General features: G+C 33.7%; 1 protein-coding gene and 1 long non-coding RNA gene across 5 annotated transcripts in view; one reads left to right on the forward strand and one right to left on the reverse strand.

Annotated features, from left to right (window-relative positions):
- The window catches only part of AGMO (alkylglycerol monooxygenase), a 345,425-nt gene that overhangs the window by 109,216 nt on the left and 212,379 nt on the right, over window positions 1-23,830 (forward strand). For all 4 annotated transcript variants that reach the window (XR_012010942.1, XM_072783951.1, XM_072783953.1 and 1 more), the window contains exon 4: window positions 17,143-17,246. Coding sequence is in view for 3 of the 4 variants with exons in the window: in XM_072783951.1 (XP_072640052.1) it covers window positions 17,143-17,246 (104 nt within the window). In the remaining variant the exon portion in view is untranslated. The remainder of the gene's footprint in view (window positions 1-17,142; window positions 17,247-23,830) is intronic.
- Window positions 1,390-22,587, reverse strand: LOC140608951 (uncharacterized). Its single transcript, XR_012010943.1, has 6 exons — window positions 22,471-22,587; window positions 19,468-19,605; window positions 17,918-17,995; window positions 9,586-9,628; window positions 8,978-9,053; window positions 1,390-3,056 (listed from the first exon to the last, which is right to left on the reverse strand). It is a non-coding gene; the product is annotated as an uncharacterized lncRNA (long non-coding RNA).

Here is a 23,830-nt window from a genome sequence, read left to right on the forward strand (position 1 = left end):
TTCATTTTATTGGTAAGAGCACATTTCATTGCTAAAAAGGTATAGAGACCAATAATTTAATTCATTGATGATAATATCAGATACTGTATTTACTTTGTGTGTATGTGTGTGCGTGTGTGTGTGAGAGAGAGAGAGTGTGTGTATATGGTTGTGAATAGAGTAACCAAGATTAACAATCTCATTTATGTAAATATTTTTTAAAAGATTTTATTTATTTATTCATGAGAAACAGAGAGAGAGAGAGAGAGAGAGAGAGGCAGATACATAGGCAGAGGGAGAATAAGGCTCCATGCAGGGAGTGTGGGACTTGATTCTGGGACTCCAGGATCATGCCCTGGGCCAAAGGCAGGCGCTCACCCACTGAGCCATCAAGGGGTCCCATCACTTATCTAAATATTCACTTCGAAATCCACAAAAGGACTTTCTTTCTTTCTTCCTTTCTTTCTTCCTTCCTTTCTTTCTTTCTTTTAAAAAATACATTTAAATAAATACTTTTGGTGAAATTTTAAAGAAAGCAGCACAGATATTTTGAGCAAAAACTAGTATTTTTAGTAAATTTAATTAACTGAAGTAGAAATTTAAAGTGTTCAGCTGATAGAGAATATTTGTGATGTTTTACTAAAATTTCTGGTTCTTTTTAAAGAAAAATTAAGTTTCCTGATTATGTAAATTAAGTTGGAAAAAGAGTTGAGCAAAAATTCATTTAAGTATCTGGGTCTTAAAACTATTTGCTGTAAAATTTGAGTAAAGGGGATTTTAAGATGTGATGAAGTGTTAAGGGGTCCTTTTTTATTCAAGTGATATTTGAATTCCATTTTCCTTACTTAAATGGAACATTATTAAATAGTTTATATTTTGTAGACTTCACTTTGAGTGTTAGTAATAGTTCCTAAAAATGCACATAAAATGAATTGCTAAATATTACTTAACTTTTAAGTCAAACACTATTTTAAACTAAGTCGTTTTTCACCTTTTTTTGAACCAAGTAGTACTTTGTAAAAGTAAAAAATATACATAAGTAAAGTTAATCTCAATGTCCACTTTTGAATTTGTTTTAAAGGAAAACACATTGTAACAATTATTTTGCATTGTTTATATGTATTTTTAATAGAGAAAGTTATTCTCTTAATGCATTAAACACCAGCCTTTTAGGAAATTATTATTTTAACATTCAGGCAGTTTCAACCCTAGCCTTTTCTGATGTTTTAATCTGACCAATCTGGCCCCAGCTATATTGTTCTTTCTCTGATCTCCATTATAAGCAATGTTTGCACAACTAATCTGGCACTAGTAGTTTCCTATTTCCCATTTTTTTTTCCCCACATGAATGTCTTCATCTTCTCCATCTAAAGAACACATATTTCAGAGCAGGCACTATGCATCACTCACCTGGACATTCTATCTCATGCAGAGCTGCATATTTACCAATTTCAGACTTCAGGAAAGAGTATGGGATCTGAGACCAAAATGATCTAAATTTAAGTCCTGGCTCTGCCACTTTGTACCTATGATCTTGAAAAGTTTTTCCTTGGGCAGCCCGGGTGGCTCGGCGGTTTAGCGCCGCCTTCAATCCAGGGTGTGATCCTGGAGACCTGGAATCAAGACCCACGTCGGACTCCCTGCATGGAGCCTGCTTCTCCTTCTGCCTGTGTGTGTCTCTCTCTCTCTCTCTGTGTCTCTCATGAATAAGTAAATATTGAGTTTTCCTCAATTTCCTCTTCTTTAAAATAGGAAGAACTAAGAGTTAACTCATTATTAAGGTTAGCAAATATAATCTTCAAAATATGCCTAGCCCTCTAAACATTTTTGTTCTTCAATGTATGTTTCTTACTTCTCTTCCTAACTACTTTTACCTCTCTTCACAACTACTTACAATAAACTTTTTTTTTGTCTTTATTTCCCCTGTCTCCACCACTCCTTTTAAAAATGGTTCCTTTCTGGTGTCCCTAACTCAAAAACAGCATAAAGACCTGATAGAATTTTACTCACATTTGAAAAAGTCTTGGCAGTGACCCTAGGCAAAAACTAAAAACTGAAAAAAAAAAAAGAAAAGAAAGAAAGCAAGCAAGCCAAAACATAACATAACTTAAACTTACTAGAGAAATCACTCATGGCTGTTAGGATCAATTTAAGATCTTATGGTTAATGGTTTTACTTGCAAAATATTCAATGTTTATTTCATTGAATGGGTCAAAGAAGTAGGTCATTTACTTAAAGAATGAATATAATAAGACCTAGGTGGTAGGTCAAATCACCATGAGGTTAGTTGGTTTCACTGGATTTGGTGGCTTTAACTAATTTGTAACTTAAAGCAATCAAATGAGTAACTTATTTAACTCAATCAGAATCCATCTCCACCTGTAAAAAAGAAAAACTCACATTCTAGTCCTGCTTGATATTGTGAATGTAGCCACATTCTTCTTCATGAAAAGCAATACCTTAACTTGCTCATATTGATGGGAACATTGGGAACTCTAAATAGCATTGCCACGATCATGCAGCTTCTGAATGTCTTGCTTCCATAGTATCACATTTTTACCCCAGTAAGGAGCTCAGTGTTTCTTTAACACCTGTTTTATGTCATCTTATATAAATTCCTTTCATTTTACTTACATTGCAAGTGTTCCCTCCTATTGCTCTACTCTCCATAGGGGTGGAGGTATAGCTGGAACATGTTATACTGTGGAAATAACTTCTAAAAAAGCACACTGACAATTGTTATTATTAACACAATTGATCACTAAGTTCTTATGTCTGGAAAAAGAGGGTCAAGACATTGTTAAACAGATCCAGATACTACCAGGCTATCATTAAGATGAAATTTTTGGTGAACAGTTTTCTGGTAGAGGAAATTTTAAATTTCTCTCAGCATTGGTTAGATAAATAGCATAAGAACCTGTTGGCTAACTTACCCATTTATCCTCTTTTGTCCTGCCATTAGTGCCTCAGCCTCCAACCACTAAGTTTTGAGCATTGTGGGAAAGGTTTCATTGGCATCACTTATTGCCATTAAAGCACTTCCCTTCTGAATGTTGGCTGCCAAAGTATGTGGTATCCTGTGGAGCAAGAGGATGAGGACATAGATTGCAGTGAGGCTGAACAGTTTGCACTTCCTAGCAGTGACACCAGACATCAATCTTTCCTAAAGACAGCCGAGAACACATGAATATAAGAACTCTTTAAAAAGAACAAGTGAGGCATTATCCAACCGAAAAAAAAAAAAAAAAAAAAAGGCCACCAAAGCATTTTCCTAGTAAGTTTTTCAAGGATGAAAATGCATCGAAATTACTTACGTTGTCATGTTGGTTGTTTTAAGAAACAAATAAAAAAGAAATCTCTATAAGGTAGATATTTATGAGGTTGGAATTATTGATGGTATAATGTTTGAGAATCATTTAATTGCATCTCAAAGTATGGGTTGCATGTTTTACATGTGCACATCAGCTGGCCTTACAAAGGAATACTAATTTGGTCACAGTTAATCTGTTTCACATGGTCTGTAGCATCAAACGTGACATCATTATAGGAAATCATTTAATGCAACTCTGCAATGCTAGGAGATTTTTTTTTTTTTTTTTTTTTTTGTCATTTGACAAGGTTTCAGACAAGCTGGTCACAAGAAAAGAGAGAATTACTAGGAGAAATGTGTTAAGATCATTGTTTTGACCTATACTAATTTGTTGTGTTATCTAATAGATTTGTGGCTGCTCAAATTTACAATGCACTGCAAAGATCAGAGATCAAGGCAAATTGCTGTAGACTCACAGGCACTAGGCTCTACTGAGAAATGTCTAATATGAGTTGTAGACTTAGATAATATTTTGATTCATGTCTTCTCACTTTAACCAATTTAAATGATCTTCATTGCATGCAGAGTAACTTTAAAATAAGTTTCTGATATTAATGACATCATAAAGTATTTCTAATAATGTGTTTTTGAAATTATATTTAAATAGAATACTACTTTTAGAAAAGAGCAATATTTTCAATAATAAATATGTTTTTTTTGTATTTGACCAGTAAGATTAAGACTAGTTCACAGTAAAACCACAAATATTTGGAATAACAGAAAAGAGGGAGAAAGGGGATGCATGCAAGCTTTGACTGACTTCCTTTGGATTTTACTAACAAGTTGAATAATACTACAAGAGAACTCCGTGGATAGTCCTATGTGTTTCGATCACTTTTTGGTTTTCTATTGTGGGGTCTAAAAATATTCAGAGTTTTGTGTAGCTATATAATTGATTTGTTTTTGTTTTTATTGTTTGAAGCTTCTGAAAAGAAAATATGACAAAATGATATATCACATTCATATTCTCCCAGCCTCAAGAGTGTAGCAAAATTATATTTCTTCAAGTGGAGATTAATTTTGTGGAGGGGTAAGCTTAATTATGAGCAAGTGGGGTAGCTCTAGCGGAGACATTCTGCAAATAGTTAAGAAATAGAAAAACAGCCCTCATTATAGATGAATGGGCTCCAAGTTTGATATTTTCACTTCAGGACAAAGGGGCAGCAAGACACCAAATGATAATATTTAATATATACTAAAGGATTAAAAGAGAATTCCTTTAGTATGAAAGCTACCTTATGTAGAATCTGACTGCATCAAATACAGTTTTTTTTTTTTCTTTTTGTTTGTTTGGGTTTTTTTTTTTGTTGTTTTTTTTGTTTATTTGTTTGTTTTGTTTCTTCATGTGCTCTCTCCTATAATTTTTCTAAGGTGTCAAATCTGAAAAAAGAATATCTTAGATTTTATTATTGACCTTCACAAGTAATAATGTATTTTGTGTTACCTTTGCCATTCAACATTTTTTCTTCATATTTTCTCACATGTATGAATGTTCCTTTGAGTAATAAAACCAACTCTTAGGCCTGTTTGTTGCTGTGTATTAGAAGAAAACATCACAAGCTTATGTGCAGTTATTTTAAAAAATTATTTATAAAGACATATTGATTTTTGTCCTGAATATTTGCTAAGCCCTGCATAATTATCTAAAGAGAGGTCAGAAGGATACAAAAAGGCACTGAGATCTGCTTCAAAGTTTTCCTGGGTTATTGTCTCCCTTGCTTGTGTGGCCAAGATGATGGTGACACCATTAAGAAGGAAAGGACAATAGGGGATGGAAAGCAAGACAATGAAATAAATTCAAAGCATAATATGTATGGAATTCACCCCCCCAAAGGAATTCAGACTCAGAAGTCAAAAGAGACCCGTAGACTAAAGTATTTCAAAGTCATCAACTTTTGGATAAGCAATGATTTGAAGTAATTTCAGGTAACAGCACAGCATGAAAAACAGCAAGTGCAAGGAGCAAAGAAAAATGAGTTAGTCCCTTTAAATATGTAACTAAAGGGGAAGAGGTCAGGGAAATACTCCTGGCCTGAAAAAAGAAAGAGGAGAAATGAGAGCAAGGGGAAAGGAATGCAAAGGAAGAGGTTTTCAAGACAGATGCAGTGGTCGGATGTTTCAGAAAGTTCAAATAAAATGACACCTAAAAGAGGTCTTCAGTTTTGATAAGGAAGGAGACAATAAGGATTTTGGAGATAAATAAGTGATATTCAGAATGAGCTTAATGAATGGGAGGTAAGGAAGTAAAGAAACTGCTCTTTTAAGATATTTGAGATAAAAACAAATTAAAGAAATGGAAGGTCCAAGAATCATGTTTTACAAAGTGGACTGTTTGGTTATGATTGAAATTAGGGAAAAGGTATCAGTGTAAAGGGAAAGGGAAACTTTAAAAAGCATTGATTTCACTAATGAAAATACATATTATTTAGCACATAAAACAGTGTGACTTGGTAGTGACTACTACTCAAATGAGCCAATTTTTGATAAACCCAGTTTGAATCAAGAAAAATATATTGGTGTCTACTATTGCAAAGACACAATGAGGTGCTGTAGAAAATACAAAGATGGACAAATTAATCTCATTAAGAAACCCATAATATAGAAGAGAATGCAAAATAGTAGAGTATTTGTGATGTTAGATGCCTAGGAATAATAAAGATTTTGTAATAATTGTGGCCAGAAGGGCTAGAAAATGACATAGGTAGTGGTCCTTGAGAGATTAAGAATATTTTGACAGGTCTTACACACAGAGGATTGTGAAATGGAGAGTACACAGAAAAGAGGAGAGGGAGGCTACATAATTTTTCATTTTTTTGATATAACAAACTTACTCTTCTGGTTTTACATTAATCATTACAAATATGTAAAAACAACTCTTATTTTGTTGGTTGTACAAAGCAGGCTGTGGGCTGGATTTGGCCCATAAATTAATGCTGACCCTTATACTACATTGTGAATAGTCTAAGGGTAGCATATCTTACACATAGATGTCACAGTGAATATTATATTTCTTTTTTTAAAAGATTCTATTTATCCGTGAGAAACACACACACACACACACACACACACACACACACACGGAGAAGGAGAGAGAGAGAGAGAGAGAGGCAGAGACACAGTCAGAGGGAGAAGCAGTCTCCCTGCAGGGAGCCCAATGTGGGACCCAATCCTGGGACCCCAGAATCTCACCCTAAACTGAAGGCAGACACTTTAATCACTGAGCCACCCAGGCATCCCTATTATATTTCTTTATTGTATTGAGACACTGGGGCCTCAGTCTACGAAAGCAGGCATGGGTTATGAAAGAAGGGAAGGAGGTGATATAGTAGATTGATGGGAAGCCAATAGTGGAATCTCACTGGAAATGGCAGGGAGAAAAAGGCATGATCAAATGTACAATAGTCATATTACAAGGTACAATAGTCATATTACAAGATCAGAAACAGGAATTATGGGCAGAAAACAATGAATTCAGTTAGGAAATGGCATTTTGGTTTGAAAGTCATATAGCAAGAGGGTCATATTTGGGGAATCCAACAGGTAGACTAGGAGGTTACCCCATTAGAATAGTACAGCATATGTTCCCACATAGCCACTTTCATCTTTCAATGCCCAAAGGTCAAAGAATATTACATAAACCTCTTTCTCCAGTAGCAATAAGACAAGGTAGTCCTTGGCATTCTTCCTCTTAAATGAGACATACGTTCAGATTTAAGGAATACTTTGAAGGAGAGGAGGAAAGGGCAAAATAACTTATCAAAGTAACAACATTCAGTTGTAAGCTGTGTCAGCAAGTGGTAATAACAGAGTGAGGAACAACAGTTCCCAATGTACAAAATGAAATCTATCAGATATAGACAATGCCCTCAAAAACCAGTAACAATGCTAATCTAAGTCAGAATGACATCATTCACAAAGGATACACTGACTTGTTCAATTGGGACCTTCAGTTCCGATTCAATGTGGCACCTTCATTGGACACCATAGTATTTCTCATATATCCAGTGATATTGAAAGTTTCTGACATAAAAACCATACTCATTTGCTATGACACAGTAAAAATTAGTTTCAAAATGTGACGATGAATTTTAAGATCAATAGTAAGCTCTTATTATTGGCAGAGAGATACTGGTAAGTTTTTGTTGTTGTTGACAGGTAATTTACTCATGAGGTTTATCAAAGAGAGAATGAAGACAGATTGCAACCACTTTCTAACGAGTGGTTTCAATGCCATTTTTCCTTGATCTCTGTCTTCCTGACAAACTCCTGGTTGTTTTGCTTTCCTATTCACTTCCTTATGTTGCTCTCTTTTTTAACTTTGGAAGTTATTTGTTCTTAGATTCTGTGACCTGTGGAGACAAATTAATAAATCATTGTTCCAGGGCAGCCTGGATGGCTCAGCAGTTTAGCGCCACCTTCAGCCCAGGACGTGATCCTGGAGACCCGGTATCAAGTCCCACATCGGGCTCCCTGCATGGAGCCTGCTTCTCCCTCTGCCTGTGTCTCTGACTCTCTCTCTCTCTCTCTCTCTCTCTCTCTCATAAATAAATAAATAAATAATTTTAAAAAATCATCGTTCCAAACATAATACAGCAGAAGCTCATTGTGTCTCACAACAGGCAAGCATGGGGCACAGGAGTGTCACAGAGTGCATGCTAAACCTAGCTAACTCTATTGACGTAAAGAAAACGCTTCTCCCATGATTTCTGACCCCTGATTTTACTGGTTGGGTTATTATGAATGCCAAATATACATCATTAAATACTCTGGAAAATTCCTTGTTTTTAATCTATGAAGTTGTGTGCCTTTTTTTGAATAAATTTTAAGACTCTCATAATAAAAATCACTAACTTTATCAAAACCCAAATCATGACTTTTATGTGGTTCCTGACAACCGGGACCCTCTAGGACTAGAGTTTGGTTTTATTCAATGGATAAGTAATTTTTATGAGACTTAAGCATTGTCAAATTTGTGGTTATTTTGAAATATAATACTGTTAACTTTTGCTCAAATGATTTTTATCTAAGTCTGCCAACATTTTCAGTTAGGGATAGTGTCCTTATGGACATGGCTAATTTTCCACATGATTGAAAGGTATGGGAATCTCTCTCAGCCAAAAATATCTCTTCATTGACCTATTATATTTCTGGAAATTTCACTATGTATACCACTTAAGAATTTTAGTTTAATGATATCTTTTCTACTGAGGAAGAGCTCTTTCCATGGGTCAGAAGTGATATAAGTCAGGATTCTGTAGCAGATTACTCAGTCCATGGCCTAGGCCCCAGGAAGTATAAGTTTGAACTAAACATACCTAGGTGGTCACTTAGTCTTGATCAATATCTATACACAAACCAACTAGGAGTAGAGGAATATAAATGGAGAATGATGGAGCTTAGAGAAAGAAGATACATTGAAATCAAGCTGTCTTATTTATAGCATTACTTTCAGGCAACCCTGGATATAATCTTGTAACAGAATAGACAGTAAAGTCATCAGAATGAAGTTAGGAATGACTCCAGGTAGCAGAGGAAAGAGTGGGAAAACCCAGAGGAAATGTTTTGGATTTTCTATAACCATCACTTTTAAGCAGTCATTTTGGAAGTTTAGTGATAATAAAATGTTACCTTGAGCTGCGCTAGTTGGAGGTTGCATTTAGAAGCATAGGAACCAGTTTCCTCAGTATGCTATGACGTACTTTCCCTGTAGAAATGAGTCAGTAGGAAGAACTGGGTGATGGAGAACATAGTTTGTAGTAGGGTCACTGACATTAATGGTTACCATATCACATCCACATGTATTAGGAGCAAAAGTTACTAGTGGGAATGTAGGAGAGTTAGTTCACTGAGTTGTCACAAATCCCAGTGATTTAATGCAATAAGGATTTATTTCTCACTCACATTCTGGTTAAATATGGGTGAGTGAGGGGACCCTACTCCGTGCTATCATTCAGACATCCAAGATCCTTCCATCTTTCGTTTGTCTTTGCATACAGAACCCAGGGCACCAGCATCCTCTGCTGAATATTTTATATGTTCTTTGCAGTTGAAGGGGAACAGAGAGAGTGGAGGAGGTACAGCTGCTCTTTACCTCATCCTGAGATCATATACAATATTTCTACTCCCACTTCATCACTGAGAATCAGTCACAACACCCACTGAGGGATAGTGGGGGTAAAAAATATAGTTTCTGCAACTGATAACAAAATTATTAACTAATAATAATAATTACTCACCTTAGGCAAATTATTAGATCTCATTGTATCTCCATTTCTTCCTCTATAAAATGGAAACCATACAATTACTATCTTCTAATGTAGTTGTGAGTAACATATGAATTAGTACGTGTGATGTGTTTAAATATTGCCTGGTACATGTTAATATGTGTTTATAATTATTGCTGTTGATATTATTAATATATATATAACTTTGGGTAAAAAGAGGGAGGGACTTTTCTGACTATTCTAACCATTGAGTCAAATATGCAATGATCAAAAGCTGATTTGCATGAGATACTGTGAAATCTCATTTCCAGGAAATTTTGAGAATAGACAATAAAGGAAGTTAGGAAAGTGGTCAGTCACTTAAAAGGAGGGAAGATAATATCTTCTTAAGTTCTACAGAAGCCCTGGTTATAATAATCTTTAAGAAGTTTTTATAGAATATTGACTACAAAGTGATGCAGAACATATGCACTTCATACAGAATTATATTTATCTTAAGGTACATAAAACTTTCCTGGACCACTCAATTCTTTCTATACCTTGTTAAAAATTTCTTTTTGGCTGTAGTTTCTTTGAGGAATTTTTTTTCTATTTTGTTTTTTTTATATTAGAATACCTAAACAAATATTTGTACATAGTAGAGATTTCATAGAATAGTGCTAAATAAGCCTTTATTTTTAAAAATTTACAATTTAAATGTAATCTTATTAGGTTTAATCTTAATTTTTAGACCTTCCCAAATGGCTTTAAAGGAATACAACTGACATAAATGTGGACATATGAAAATTCTAAAGTTTTAAAATTATATTTCTCATTTGTAATGCAAGTGAATATGGTAGGTCGTAATAACACACTTATCAATATGATTTTGATTAATTTTACCGTTTTGTTCAAATAACTCAATAATAAGCTTTACATTTTTGCTTATGCATTGTATAGAAAAGAAGTTTAGATTGGAAAATAATATAAATCCTAATGGATTATTTTTTACTTCATACTGAAAAGCTGTATCTGCTTCTTTTTTGCTTTGTTTAAATTTTAAAAGAATATAAACACAGAAATCGAGAATGCTCATTCTAAAAACTTACATGATTGAATTTAAAAGCTTCCATTGAATATAAATTTTTAAAAACATATTGAAGTTGTGATTCCTAGAAAGTTTAGAATGACTATTTAGTGTTTGTGACAACTTTAGTGCCATAAAGTTAGTTCCTCTAAAGAAATAATTTAGTATCTACATGTTGCTAAACATTCAGATAAGAAGAGAAAAATCTGGTCAATTCTGTATATGAACAGTTTTTGTGATGCTGAACATCTAGATATGTGCAAACGTGTTGATCAAGAATTGTGGAGGTCCAGCCAACTTGTTCATTTTTCCTCATTGATTTGACATTTTTAGATATACTTAGTAATTTGTATTTTTATTAATTTTAGGGCAAAGGACAGATTAGAATAAGATACAACAAATATTAGTCTCGATGAATGAATTGATATTGTCATCAATTTTATCATGACAATTTCATTTGCTGCTATAGCAAGAGCATGAAGTTGTGTTGATAAAATTGATGATGCTGGTAATTCATTCAATGAGTAGAGAATAGGAAGGTAAGTGAGAGTATGTTCATTGTTATTCACTGGCTATAATATTTTCCGATTAGACTTTAGTTTAATAGCTTGAATCTTTTACTTTCTGTTTGCTTAACTCAATAAATTTCTTGAAATAATTTATCAATCCTGCTTATCTGTTGGGAAGAGATTGTACAAACTTTTGAAGGATTCACTTATATCTGGCATATTCAAATTCAAAGTGACGATTGTTTTCATTTTTAAAAAGGAGAAGTTCAATGGTTTATAGTGTTAGATTTCTTGTCAAAGGGAATAGGTAGTTGTCCCTATTCAAAGTCAGCATTTAAGAGTGCACATTGAACACATTAATGTCCTTAACTTATTGGAAATTATCATCTAAGACCCAGAGAAAACTTGGACCCAAGTACCACCATTTCTGAAAGAAAAAAAAATCCAAGAAGGATGTGAATATATTAAATAAATCGCTGCTGAAAGAGAAGGAAAAAAAATTCTTTCCTTTAGTGAAACAATTTTTCCCTTCACTCTCTCAATTTCATTTTTAAAAATTTTTAAAAGATTTTATTTATTTATTCATGAGATACAGAGAGAGAGAGAGAGAGAGAGACAAAGACATATGCAGAGAGAGAAGCAGGCTCCATGCAGGGAGCCCCATGTGGGACTCAATCCCAGGACTCCAGGATCACACCCTGGGCCAAAGGCAAACGCTCAACCGCTGAGCCACCCAGGAGTCTCCTCATTTTTATTATTAATAAAATTAAAAAATTAAACTAGACAGTTCTGTGAGACTCTTTGCAGTTCTCATGTTCCATAGTCAACATAAATACTAATGTGGCATAAGGTGTTACTATCACCCCTTTCTTGGTGCCAAGCATCACTAACATTTTACAAATATGCCTCTTACATTTCTGCCTTCATAACTTGAGGGCTTTCCAAATTATGAGAGAAGGCAACATCATCACTCCCCAAAGATGCCCCAAGACTTTCTGGCCTGTCCACTAATGAAGATTAAATAGCTATCCTGTACCTGTTAAAATTTCTTGTAGACCTATGTTTATGGCTCAGATTAACCTACAGGGTTATTCTCTCCATCCATAGAGGCAAGACACTTATTTAGACAAAATATTTATTTAGATACATTTTAGATGTATAACACACATAGACTTTGTTAGCTTCCAGACACAAATTTCTCATCATTCTGAAAATTTTCCCCAAAGTAACACTGTTCTTTGTTATATATGTTAAAAATATCCTTTAATAAAACTCTCGAGTATTTATATTGTGTTTAATCAAAATTAAGACTTTTTTTCATCATAAGACTCTTAAAAAATGAAGAGTCAAGGAGAAAATGTTTGCAAATCACATATCTAATAAAGGACCTGTATGAAGATTATATAAGATTTCTGAAAGTTGAAAAATAAGAAAATAACTCAATTAAAACATGGGCACAAATTTTGAATAAATAGTTCAAAGGACATATACAGATGGCAAATGACTACATGGAAAGATAATCATAGTTATTAGCCATTATGTCAATGAAAATTAAAACTTCAATGTGACACAATTACATAGATATTAAAATGCTATGAAATAAATGAATTAAAAATAAAATTAATAATGTCAAGTGTTGCCAGAAATGTGGAGCAAATGTAACTCTCATACAATCCTTGTGATAATACAAAAAGGCACAGCCATTTTGGGAAATGGTTTGACTATTTCTTTAGAAGCTAAATGTAAAAATACCACACAGCTCAGTAATCTCACTCCTAGGTATTTGTCCAAGTGAAATGAAACTTATGTTCAGAGAAAAACTATATGAGAATGTTTATAGGTGCTTTATTTGTAATTGCCCCAAACTGGAAGCAACTAAAATGTTCTCCAGCTACTGAATGAATAAAAACAAAACAGTAAGTGTGATGTGACCATGGAAATGGAATACTATTTGGCAAAAAAAAAAAAAAAAAAAAGGAACAAACTACTGATAAATATAGCAAAATGGAGAAATCTGCAATGCATTATGCTAAGTGAAAGAAACCAGACTCAAAAGGCTAAATACCATAATTCATTTATACGACATTCTCAAAAAGGCAAAACTATAGGAAAGAATTCAAATCATTGGATGCAAGACACTGGGAGAATGAGGCCAAAGAGGATTGACTACTATATTATATACTTCTTTGTAACACATTAGTGGTTTATCTCACAGTCTCTGTGGGTCTGGAATCTGGGCACAGCTTCGTTGAGTGCTTCTGGCTCATGATCTTTCATGAGGTTGTAGTTAAGTAGTTAAGCTGTCTGCTAGCTGCAGTGTTATATGAAGGATCAGCTAGGAGAAGATCTGCTTCCAAACTCACTTACATGGTTGTTGGCAGGATTCAGTTCCTTGTAGATTGATCTGAGATGCTTAGTTCCTCACCGGTTAACTTGAGGCCTCTCCTAATTCCCTACTATATATGCTTTTCCAAAAGGCAGTTCACAACATGGCAGCTAACTTTCCTCAGAGCATATGAGAGTATGAGAGAGTACCCGAGACTTAAGCCTCTTTTTACAACCTGATATCAGAAATGACATCCCATCACCTTTGCCAAAATTATATTCATTGGACAGGAATTATTAAATCTAGCCTATGATCAAAAAGAGGGATTACACAAGAGATGAACATCCTACAAGGGCAGGAATCATTGGGGGCCATCTTAGAAGCTACCTCCATAGGCAATACTCTGGATCCCAGTGATTCATTTTTCTGCTACATTCAAAGCATCCTCACCTCCAAGGTCCCAAGAGTTTCATCCCATTACATTATCAGTTCCAGAAACTCATCATCTGAACAGGGAGCCATGTTTAATTCTACTTGCCACAACCACAAAGTACAATGAAAATTTTTTTGGTTGGTCAAAACTATTCTGTATCTTAATTATGATTATGCACCTATATTTGTTTGGTAAAAAATCATATTACCCACTACTTAAAGGGATAAGTTTCATTGCCTGTAAGATGTACTTCAGTTTTAAAAAATATAGAAACAGTTAACAAACTCAACAATATAACACACACAAACACATATATTCCATTTAATTTTGACCAAATTGAATGATTAGTCAATTTATTAATAAAATACACTTCTGCAAATATATGTTTTAATACTGGTAGACAGCATAACTGTTTCTAACTATATCATTGAAAAGCCATAATAACATACCAAATGCTTGTAAAAATCAGTAATTCTCTTATAGAAAAATAAAATTGTTATAGGCTACAACTTGTAATTACATTAGTTATTTGATAGACTTTTGTTCTTAAAATATCATTTTTTCCTCGTTAATATTTGTTTTTGTTCCTTAGAACAGATAATTGATCAATTAAAATATTAGGGAAAGTGAACATATTTGTAAATGCGTCATTATTATATTTTCATTTTGTTTATAAAAGAACTATTGAAACAGTTTTCTATAAAATGCATTTTTATAACCACTTGGAAAATGATTTACTTCAAGTAAAGTGCGTAAACAGTGAGAAAAAAAATCTTATATTTTTTTCTTGTTTTTCCTAGTTTTGAAAAGTGACAGAAGTAAGGCAGTAGGATCCAGTTACTGTACCCTGTTTATACAGCTGTACTTCATTGAACGAAGTCTTGTGTTACACACAGTTTGTGATAGGAAGTAAATGCTTTTAAAACAACTAAAGAGATAGGTCTTTAACCTCCACCTTTGCGGATTCTTTGTTCCACCATTTAGCTTCTGTGGGAGTTATAGGAAGTAATTTAAATATGTGTTTTTACTCTCTAATTGAGCCTCATTTGATTAGCTCATTCCCTCTGATCTCAATATGGATGCAGTATGAGTTTTTAAAGCACATCCTTAAAAGTGCAACAAATTTTTTTAAGTCTATAATTAATAGGTCCTGAAATTTTAATAATGGGTATGTTCTAAAGAGAAGGTGGTGTTTGAATTATTTCAGGGTCTCACTCTGTAAGGAGATTTTAAAGATTTGGGAGATTCAACAAATTTATTACCTCTTAATAAACTTCTGTACAATATCTGAAGATACCAAGTGCCACAGGATTCTTAGTATATCTCTTATTTATAGCTGTATAAACCAGTCAATGAATCAGAGATTAAGGTTCTAGGTTATTTCAAAGATTGTACCTGGAAAGTTAGAGGTCATTCTGGTGAAGTAGTTTTCAAAAAAAAAAAAAAAAAAGAAGTAGTTTTCATTTGTATAAGAGCAATTTCCTCAATTGCTTGGGTGAAAATATAGGGTCATTACTAGGAATAATTAAAATGTCAAACAATCAGGATCAAATTATATATAAATTTATGGCTTATGAAAATACTTGCCCCCCCTTGAAAGTATACAACTTTTAACAACAATGACTTATGATGGGGCCCTTTATTCATAATTCTGTTCATAATTTTTCCCTTTTCACAGAATTAAGTCCTTCTTATATCTGAGCTATTATTTATTTACCAAAATTCTTTTTGTCCCTACACAGACTGTCCAAAGAGTTTTCATTTCCTCAATAAATGGCAGAGAAGTCCACCCAGATTGACAGGGGGATGGAATATATATATATATATATATATATATTCCATGATTTTCATCAAATCTTCTAACAAATTATTCTACTATGTGCCAGGTATTTTAACTACTATTTTATGGCAGTTGTAAAGGCAAATAACCAGGGGCACCTGGGTGGCTCCGTTAGTTAAGCATCTGACTTTTGTTTTGGCTCAAGTCATGATCTCAGGGTCCTGAGATCTAAATCAAGCCCTATGGCAGACTCTGTGCTGTGCATGGAGCCTGCTTAAGATTCTTTCTCTTCCTTTCCCTCTGTTCTTCTTCCCTTCCTCTTTCCCCCTCCTCCCACTCTGGTGCTCCCCTCTGTGCACTCTCTCTTATATAAAAAAAAAAAAAAAAGACCCATAACCCAATATTTCCACTCTTAAGTTCACTGTTCAGTCTCCATGCATGGAAAATTAAAAGATTTAATTTCTAACCTATACAGGCATGTATATAGTGATTACATCACAGGGTTAATTCTATATCCTATATTTGTAGCAAAAAAACTTAATTATAGTTAGTTTAGCTAAGAACATATTTTCTTTTAACTGAATAGACTATAATGTGGTATCTGTAATTCTGGTAGGAAATAAAAAGTAGGCACAGAATGAAAAAATGTGGGCTTGTTCTATCTACTTAGAAGGTCATTATAGTGGTCTATTGTAGAAAAAACAACTATCCCTTTGGGATGTAAATGAATTGCAAGGCAGTATGTGGACAACCTGCATAATACTTGATGAAAATAAACAATTTACATTTCCTTTTTTATTATAATTATGGACAGCAATTATATGAGAATATTTTAGGAGTGATAGTGTTTTGGTAAGGTATAGGAAGAGCTATATGGATTAACTAATATATTTCTGCAAAAAAAAAAAGAAATATTAAGTCCTGGAACCAAATATTACTCTGCTTTGCCTTTTATTCCAATAGATTTTAAGACTTCTTAAAAAACCATCAGGAAGGAACTTCATGTAATATTTCATTCCAATATTTATCCACCAATTTCTCCCATGACATTATTCTTCTTTAATTATAAATATATTATCAGATACTGAAGACTCATCACTATCCATTGACAGTATTGTTACAATATTCACAACTTTTATGATTTATCATATTATAATAATAGCAAGTATAAATTTTGGAAATCATTTTAGCTGGCTGGAGGCATTTAATTATATCATATACACTGTACATACTTATTTTCTATGTTTCAATTTTCTTATTTGTTTGTAGTTTATACCCTCTCTGTTTCCAAAAATCATTTGAAGCAGCTTACTTTAATTATAAGTATATTGGCTAGGTTTTTCAGAGATGTTCCAGATTTTTCTTCCTCACTTAACAAGAACAGCATACATAACTGAAAATGTGAGTTGCTTTGTTCTTATTCTCATGGCTCATTTCAAATTATGTGTTTTGCAGAGGTTAATATTATGTGGGCTGGACACCAAACCCACCACAGTTCTGAAGACTATAACTTATCCACAGCACTGAGACAATCTGTTCTCCAAATATATACTTCCTGGGTAAGTTGTATAAAATTGAATAAACGTGATAACATAATACATTTTTTAAAGTCTCAATTGTTTCTATTTCCTGCAAGTAAGCTAAAGAAAATGTTTTACTAAAATGCTTTTCTCTCCTTTTATAAAGCAAGACACATAATGAAGCAAGTAATGTTTTGCAATGGTAGTCTTTTATTTGACAAAATAAAACTAAAGAAAGCAAAACAACAAAAAACTTAATCTTGAGGTATTAAGCAAGGTGAGAGATTGTCAATTTTTTAATTTACTATAACATGAGATTGGTATATGGACAATATCTCAATTCAGATATAAGCAAACAAAGATTTCATTTGAAATTTTTAAAACCAGGTTTTAAAAATTCAGTTCCCATTTCTGCATGCTTAAGTGAAATCTACTTTTTTTTTTTTTTGCTTTTCATTTACATATTAGAGCAGTTCATATGAGGTTCAATATAAATTTTGGCTCTAAAATATTTTTGCACAAGGAAATGAGCAGAATAACGAAAACCAGAAATAACCTCTAGTTTGAAGTTTCTTCTGATTCATTGGGCAAACCTGACCCACTCGGTAATAGCCCTCATTTGTGATTGTCACTCTTTAGATTTCCATAGCTGTCTAAAATACTGCTGCTTAGGGGCATATTGAGCTCAGAGGTCAGAGTTATTGGGATACCTGGCTGGCTTAGTCAGTAGAGCATCTGGCTCTTGATTTGGAGGTCATGAGTTCGAGCACTCATGGGTATAGATATTGCTTTAAAAAAAAAAGAAAGTCAGAGTTATTGATGTATAAATGCTATTAACTATAACTTATAATGATCTAACATTTGTATGGTTAATTTTTTATAGTTTGAGGGGCACTTGTGGATATCATTTATTGAATACTTTCTGTGCACCAATCTTCTAATATCTCTTTAAGCATTAACTTATTTGATCTTCGTGGCAAATTTAAGACACAGGTACTATTACAACCCTCATTTTAAAATGATGAAACTGAGTTCATAGTTGAGTCATGAAACTAACAAAGAGTTGAATTTGAACTCATTCACCCTGGCTGTAGGATCCCCAATCTTATCCTCACACTAAATACTCTTCTGTTTGTCTCTATAGTATTTTTCACTTGTGTTACTGCATTAGATAAAGTGCTACTATTATCAGGGAACCAAAGATCAGTGAGGTTAAGTACACAGCCAATAAGTGACAAAGCCCCATGTTTGATACTAGGTGTCTCATAACAGGTAAAAATACATACACTGGCTTGTGTTATAACTCAAACAGCAGCATAGGCAAAACAAATCTATGAGCCAGTGATAGTACAAATACATTTGTTTAAAGAGATATTAAAAGAAATCCACCCTCTCTCCCACATACCACATACCACACACCTGTGTTACAGCTTGCGTTAATTTTCTAGGACCGCCATGACAAAGTATCACAAACTGTATAGCTTAGAACAACAGAAATGTGTTGTCTCGTAGTTCTGGAAGCCAGTAGTCTGAAATTATTGTTGTCAGGGCCATGGTCAGCCCTAAAGACTCTGGGGAAGGACTTTTCTAGTCCTATCTGTGAAATTTTCAGTTTCTGATAGTTCCTTGGCTTTTGGGAGCATAATGTCAGCCTTCACATGGTGATCTCCCCATGTCTATGTCCAAATTTCTCTTTTTTATATGTAAGGACACCAGTCATTTTGTATTAGGCCAACCCTTCTCCATTATGAGCACTATCTTAACTGATTAAATTGTAAGGACTCTATTTCCAAATAAGGTCAAATTCTGAGGTATTAGGCAATAGGATTTCAACACATGAATTTTTGGGGAAACACAGTTCAATGCATAACATGCTCTAAGCAACATAGGTGGAAAAATATATATATATATTCTATATATATATATATAATATATATATATATATATATTCCATCTCCTTATAGCTTGTGCTGGAACTCTGGATGATTCAATGGAAAGAAAATACTACCCCTTTCACAGCTGCATAGCTCAAGACTAGTTTAGAGCTCTAGTGAATTAAGGAAACAGATCCCAGATGGAGGGGAGGGATATTGACTATCCTCCCTTCATAAGAAATAGCTTCATTAATACAAACTTTTATTATCCTGTACAAAACAGGCTGGATATGTGACTGATTAAAATAGTAATCTCAGAAATCTTTATTCCCTCCTGAGTTACATATTTCTCTTTGCATAAAGATAACTCAGCCTCTAGTACTTACATTTTGGAGGAGAAAGCCTCCAAGAAAAGATGTAGCTATATTTGAAATTGCTCCAGGGAACTCAAATGTAGTGAGTGAGTTGGTTGTCTGAGGAATTATCAAATGAAAATTGTTATCAGAACATCATAGACTTCAGAACTAGAAGAAAACCAGGAGACAATATATTTAAATCAGCCCCTTTAAAAACTACAAAAATGAATCTCAGAGGAGCCTGCTACATCATACAGTATTGAACATTGCTGGTTGGAATTTGAGTCCAGACATCTGACTTCTAGTTTATGATAATCTTTATCCTGATTTCATTTGTGCCATTCCCCCTATTAAGTCAATGCACTCAAAGTTACAGATTAGTGAAAGCCTAAGTAAAATGCAGGTTCACACCTATTTATTGCCAGTATAAATCCCTTTTACAACCTCATATCATCTTGCCAACGACACAAAATATGCTGAGTAAGGAAATGAGCACTGGGAATGCATCAGAAACTGCTAATTTGGAGTAGGGGAAGGAGCAGGGGCATTTGCAGTGTGGGAAATGGAAGGTAGAGATTGTGAATCAGTCTGAGTTTTTGTCTAGCATTTGTAGTTCTGTTAGAAGAGAGCATAGATGGTTTAAGTGTCTGATGGTTAACAATCTGTAATAGGTCTTTCTAGACATTAAAATCAAAGAGTACCATCAGGATTTTTTCATTTTCTTTGAGCCTTTTGTAAGATTCTTTTCATTAGCACTGCTGTGTAAGGTTTATAACTTGGTAGTTACTAAGGTAACAGTATATTTTAGAACATATAATACATGTCTTTGAAGAGAGAATTAATTTGTAAAATGAAAAGCAAAATTAATTTCAGAGTGCTTTTCTTTGATATTACTATGAGAATTATGGTGACAGACCTGTCATTTAAAGTAGTTAACAACAATAATTCAGCTTTCAAGAATTTTTAACCATATTTTTTGCACTTTTTAAAATCCAGTTTTAACCTTAGTTTTAACATTACTCAACCAAAAAGAATTGCAATGGGTGGAGTAACACTTTAAATGGGCTTTATTTACTATACTCTGGAATAGGTGGTTTTGCATGTTACTTCAGTCTTTTGTGACATATCTTAATTAATATAACTATTAAAACTTGATAGTCTCTCCAAATAATAAAATGTGTCTAGATCCACAGATATGTTATATATAACAGTGTCAGGACTAACATTTCATTTTCTTCCAGCTTTATTCAGATAGAATACCTGAATGCTATAGGTTATATTCAATGCATAGCTAGAGAAGTGCTACAAAAATAACAGAATGGAATATGTCAAAGGGTTACAAGAGCCAGCTTGAGAGAACTCCCAAAAGCCAAAATCTGGAACAATTTGAACAACAATATAACATAATGTGGAGTTATATATAATCCAAAGCATTAAATAAATATCTTTGAAATCAGTCCATACTGATATAGATAAATGATTGAATAACTAAATAAATGGGGACAAATATTTAGGAGACAAATTCCTTTAAAGAATTCCAAAAGAATTCCAGATAACATACACAGATACTTCCCTGTCCCCAGAAAATGTGCTTACACCAGCCCTGTGACTGTGGACTATACTGAGTAACTCTTGGTCCAAGAATAGAGAATGCATAAGGGCCAATAGTAATGTAATGGGACAGATGGTGGCTACACTTGTGCTGAACATAGCATAATGTATAGATTTAGCAAATCAGTAAGTTGTATACTTGAAACTAATGTAACATTGTGTGTCAACTATATTCAGATCAAAACAAACAAACAAAACAGACACACATTCACCAAAAAGAAAAAGAGACAAAGGGTGAAATGGCAAGGGGGGCTGACTTTAGAACACACAATCTCAGATAAAGTTAACATTTAACAGTGATATCTTGATAACATATACCATTTGATAAGACTTGATAATAATGTCCTATTAAATGGCCCTTCTCCCCTGTGGTATTTATCACCAAAACCCATAGCCCCAGGCTTTAACCATGAGAAAAGACATTTGCCAAACCCAAACTGAGAGGCATTCTACAAAATATGTAACCTAATGCTCTTCAAAAGTACAAAATGAAACACAAGTGACATCTAAGAAACTGTCACAGATCAGAAGAGCCTATAAGATGTAAAAACTATGTAATAACGCATCCTGGATGGGATCCTAAAACAGAAAAAGAACATTAGGGGAGAAAAACTAGTGATATCTAAATAAGGTGTAGAGTTTAGTGGAGTCTGATTAATAGTAATGTACCAATTTGTTTCTTAGTTGTGGCAATACAGCACAATATAATGTTAACAAGAGAAACTGAATGGAGAGTATGTAGCAAGTCTGTACTACCTTTGTAATTCTTTTACAAATATAAAACTTATAAAAATATTTATTAAAAAATATAACTACATCTAGTAGCTACATTTTCCCAGAGCCACTATGAAAAATGTAGCAACTCTAGAAAACCCAAAACCAGCCAAACAAAACCCCTTAGAATCAGCAGCAATAGTCATTGATTCCTGGGGTGCCTAAAGCATCATAAAGAACAGTGATCTAGCTGGTACAATATTACCTGTTTAAATATTTTTTTAAATATTTTATTCATTTATTCATGAGAGATGCAGAGACATAGGCAGAGGGAGAAGTAGGATCCCCACAGGGAGCCTGTAGGGGAATTGATCCCAAGCCAAAGGCAGATGCTCAACCACTGAGCCACCCAGGCACCCCTAAAGATTTCATTTGTTTGTTTGTCTGTTTATTGAAAGGGAGAGAGAGTGATAGCATGATCTGGAGGAGGGGCAGAGGGAAAGGAGAGAGAGAGAGAGAATCCTAAGTCAACTCTGCACTCAGCGAGTGCTCGATTCCATGACCCCAGATCATGACCTGAGCCAAAACCAAGAGTCATTCAATCAACTAAGCCACCCAGGCACCCCCAGCCATTACTATTTTAAATTGGTTCTACAGCAACTCTTTATTTTTCCATTTTTAATCCCTCAATCCATTACCCAATGTTACCTTTCCAGAACGCTAGCTCTGAACAAGCTAAATTGCTCTATAGCTTTGAGAGAGGAATTTCATAGACTCCCTGCCACATGCAGAGGAGGTCAAAACCTGTTCCCACTTCTGTCTCTAATCTCATCTTCCACAATCTCCCATTGTCACCTCATCTTCAGTTAACAATTTTCAGTTCCCTAAATCTACTCTGTCATAATGTCTTGATATGTCATTGCCCATGCAGTTACCTCTGCTAGGAAAATTGTTGCTTCTTTACCCCTGATTGTTATAGCCTTCAAGACTCAATTCCTTCTTCTCTACACATGCTTTTCTAACTTTGCCTAGGTTTCTTTTATTTTCTATAAAACCCCTGCATATCTATCTTATAATATCTATTTTTTGCATTATTGCTTTTCATGCCTGCCCATAAACTTTAAAAGTATTTTTCACGAGTATCTCTAAACTGCCTGATGCAGTCAGTACTTAATAAATGTATAATACATAAATGAAAGAAATTTTTAAAAGTTTTATGATGTCACATATTTGATATTATGGATGTCAAATATTCTGCTATGGTAACTAGGCTAAGTCTGGTGTGTGAAATACTTTAAATCTGTCATTCATTTGAGTATTTTTCATTTAAAATATCTCCAAACATTAGAGAATAGGTAACTTATTTACCTTTTTGAATAAAATGTATTTTGGTATGTTCTTTTCATATATTAGGCTATAGAATGGGAAAGAGTACATCTACATTTAATGAGCTGAGTATTTCTCTTAAGAGCATGGTAAATTAATGATAAATGGACTTAGTTTAAATGACTAGGCTGAGTAATTTATTTTTAGCTCGGTAATATATCTGAATTCTTAAAATCGTTTTGTTTTTCACGTTACTGTTATAATGAATACTATAAGAATTTATAAAATATATAGTGTATTAAGCAATCTAAAAAGAGGTAAATTTTATCTACCATCAGAGTAGAGAAATATAACATCAGTTTATGAACATTTTTCTTACCACAGGTTAGGGAACCCGTAAATATATGATGATATTATTTTTGAGCATAATAATTTAAAAATACATAATGATTACATTTAAGAAACACTAGGGAAATAAGGAAGTCTGAATCCCAGATAGCTCACTAATTAGCTAGCTTCGCCACTCTGAATCAATTGATTGATGTTTGCACCTCAGTGATTTTGCACATGAAATGGGATAATTAATATTTGCTCTGCCTTTGTCTATTATTAGTTTGAAAATTACTTTCAGGGATGAGTATGGAAATTCTTTGAACTATATCGAGTATGTTTCACTTGTATTAATATTGTTTTTTTATTACATATAAGATTGCAGAGGAACCTTTAGTGAAATCTCAAATCT

Source organism: Canis lupus, chromosome 18, assembly GCF_048164855.1.
Source record: "Canis lupus baileyi chromosome 18, mCanLup2.hap1, whole genome shotgun sequence".
In the NCBI taxonomy this organism is placed as follows: domain Eukaryota; kingdom Metazoa; phylum Chordata; class Mammalia; order Carnivora; family Canidae; genus Canis; species Canis lupus.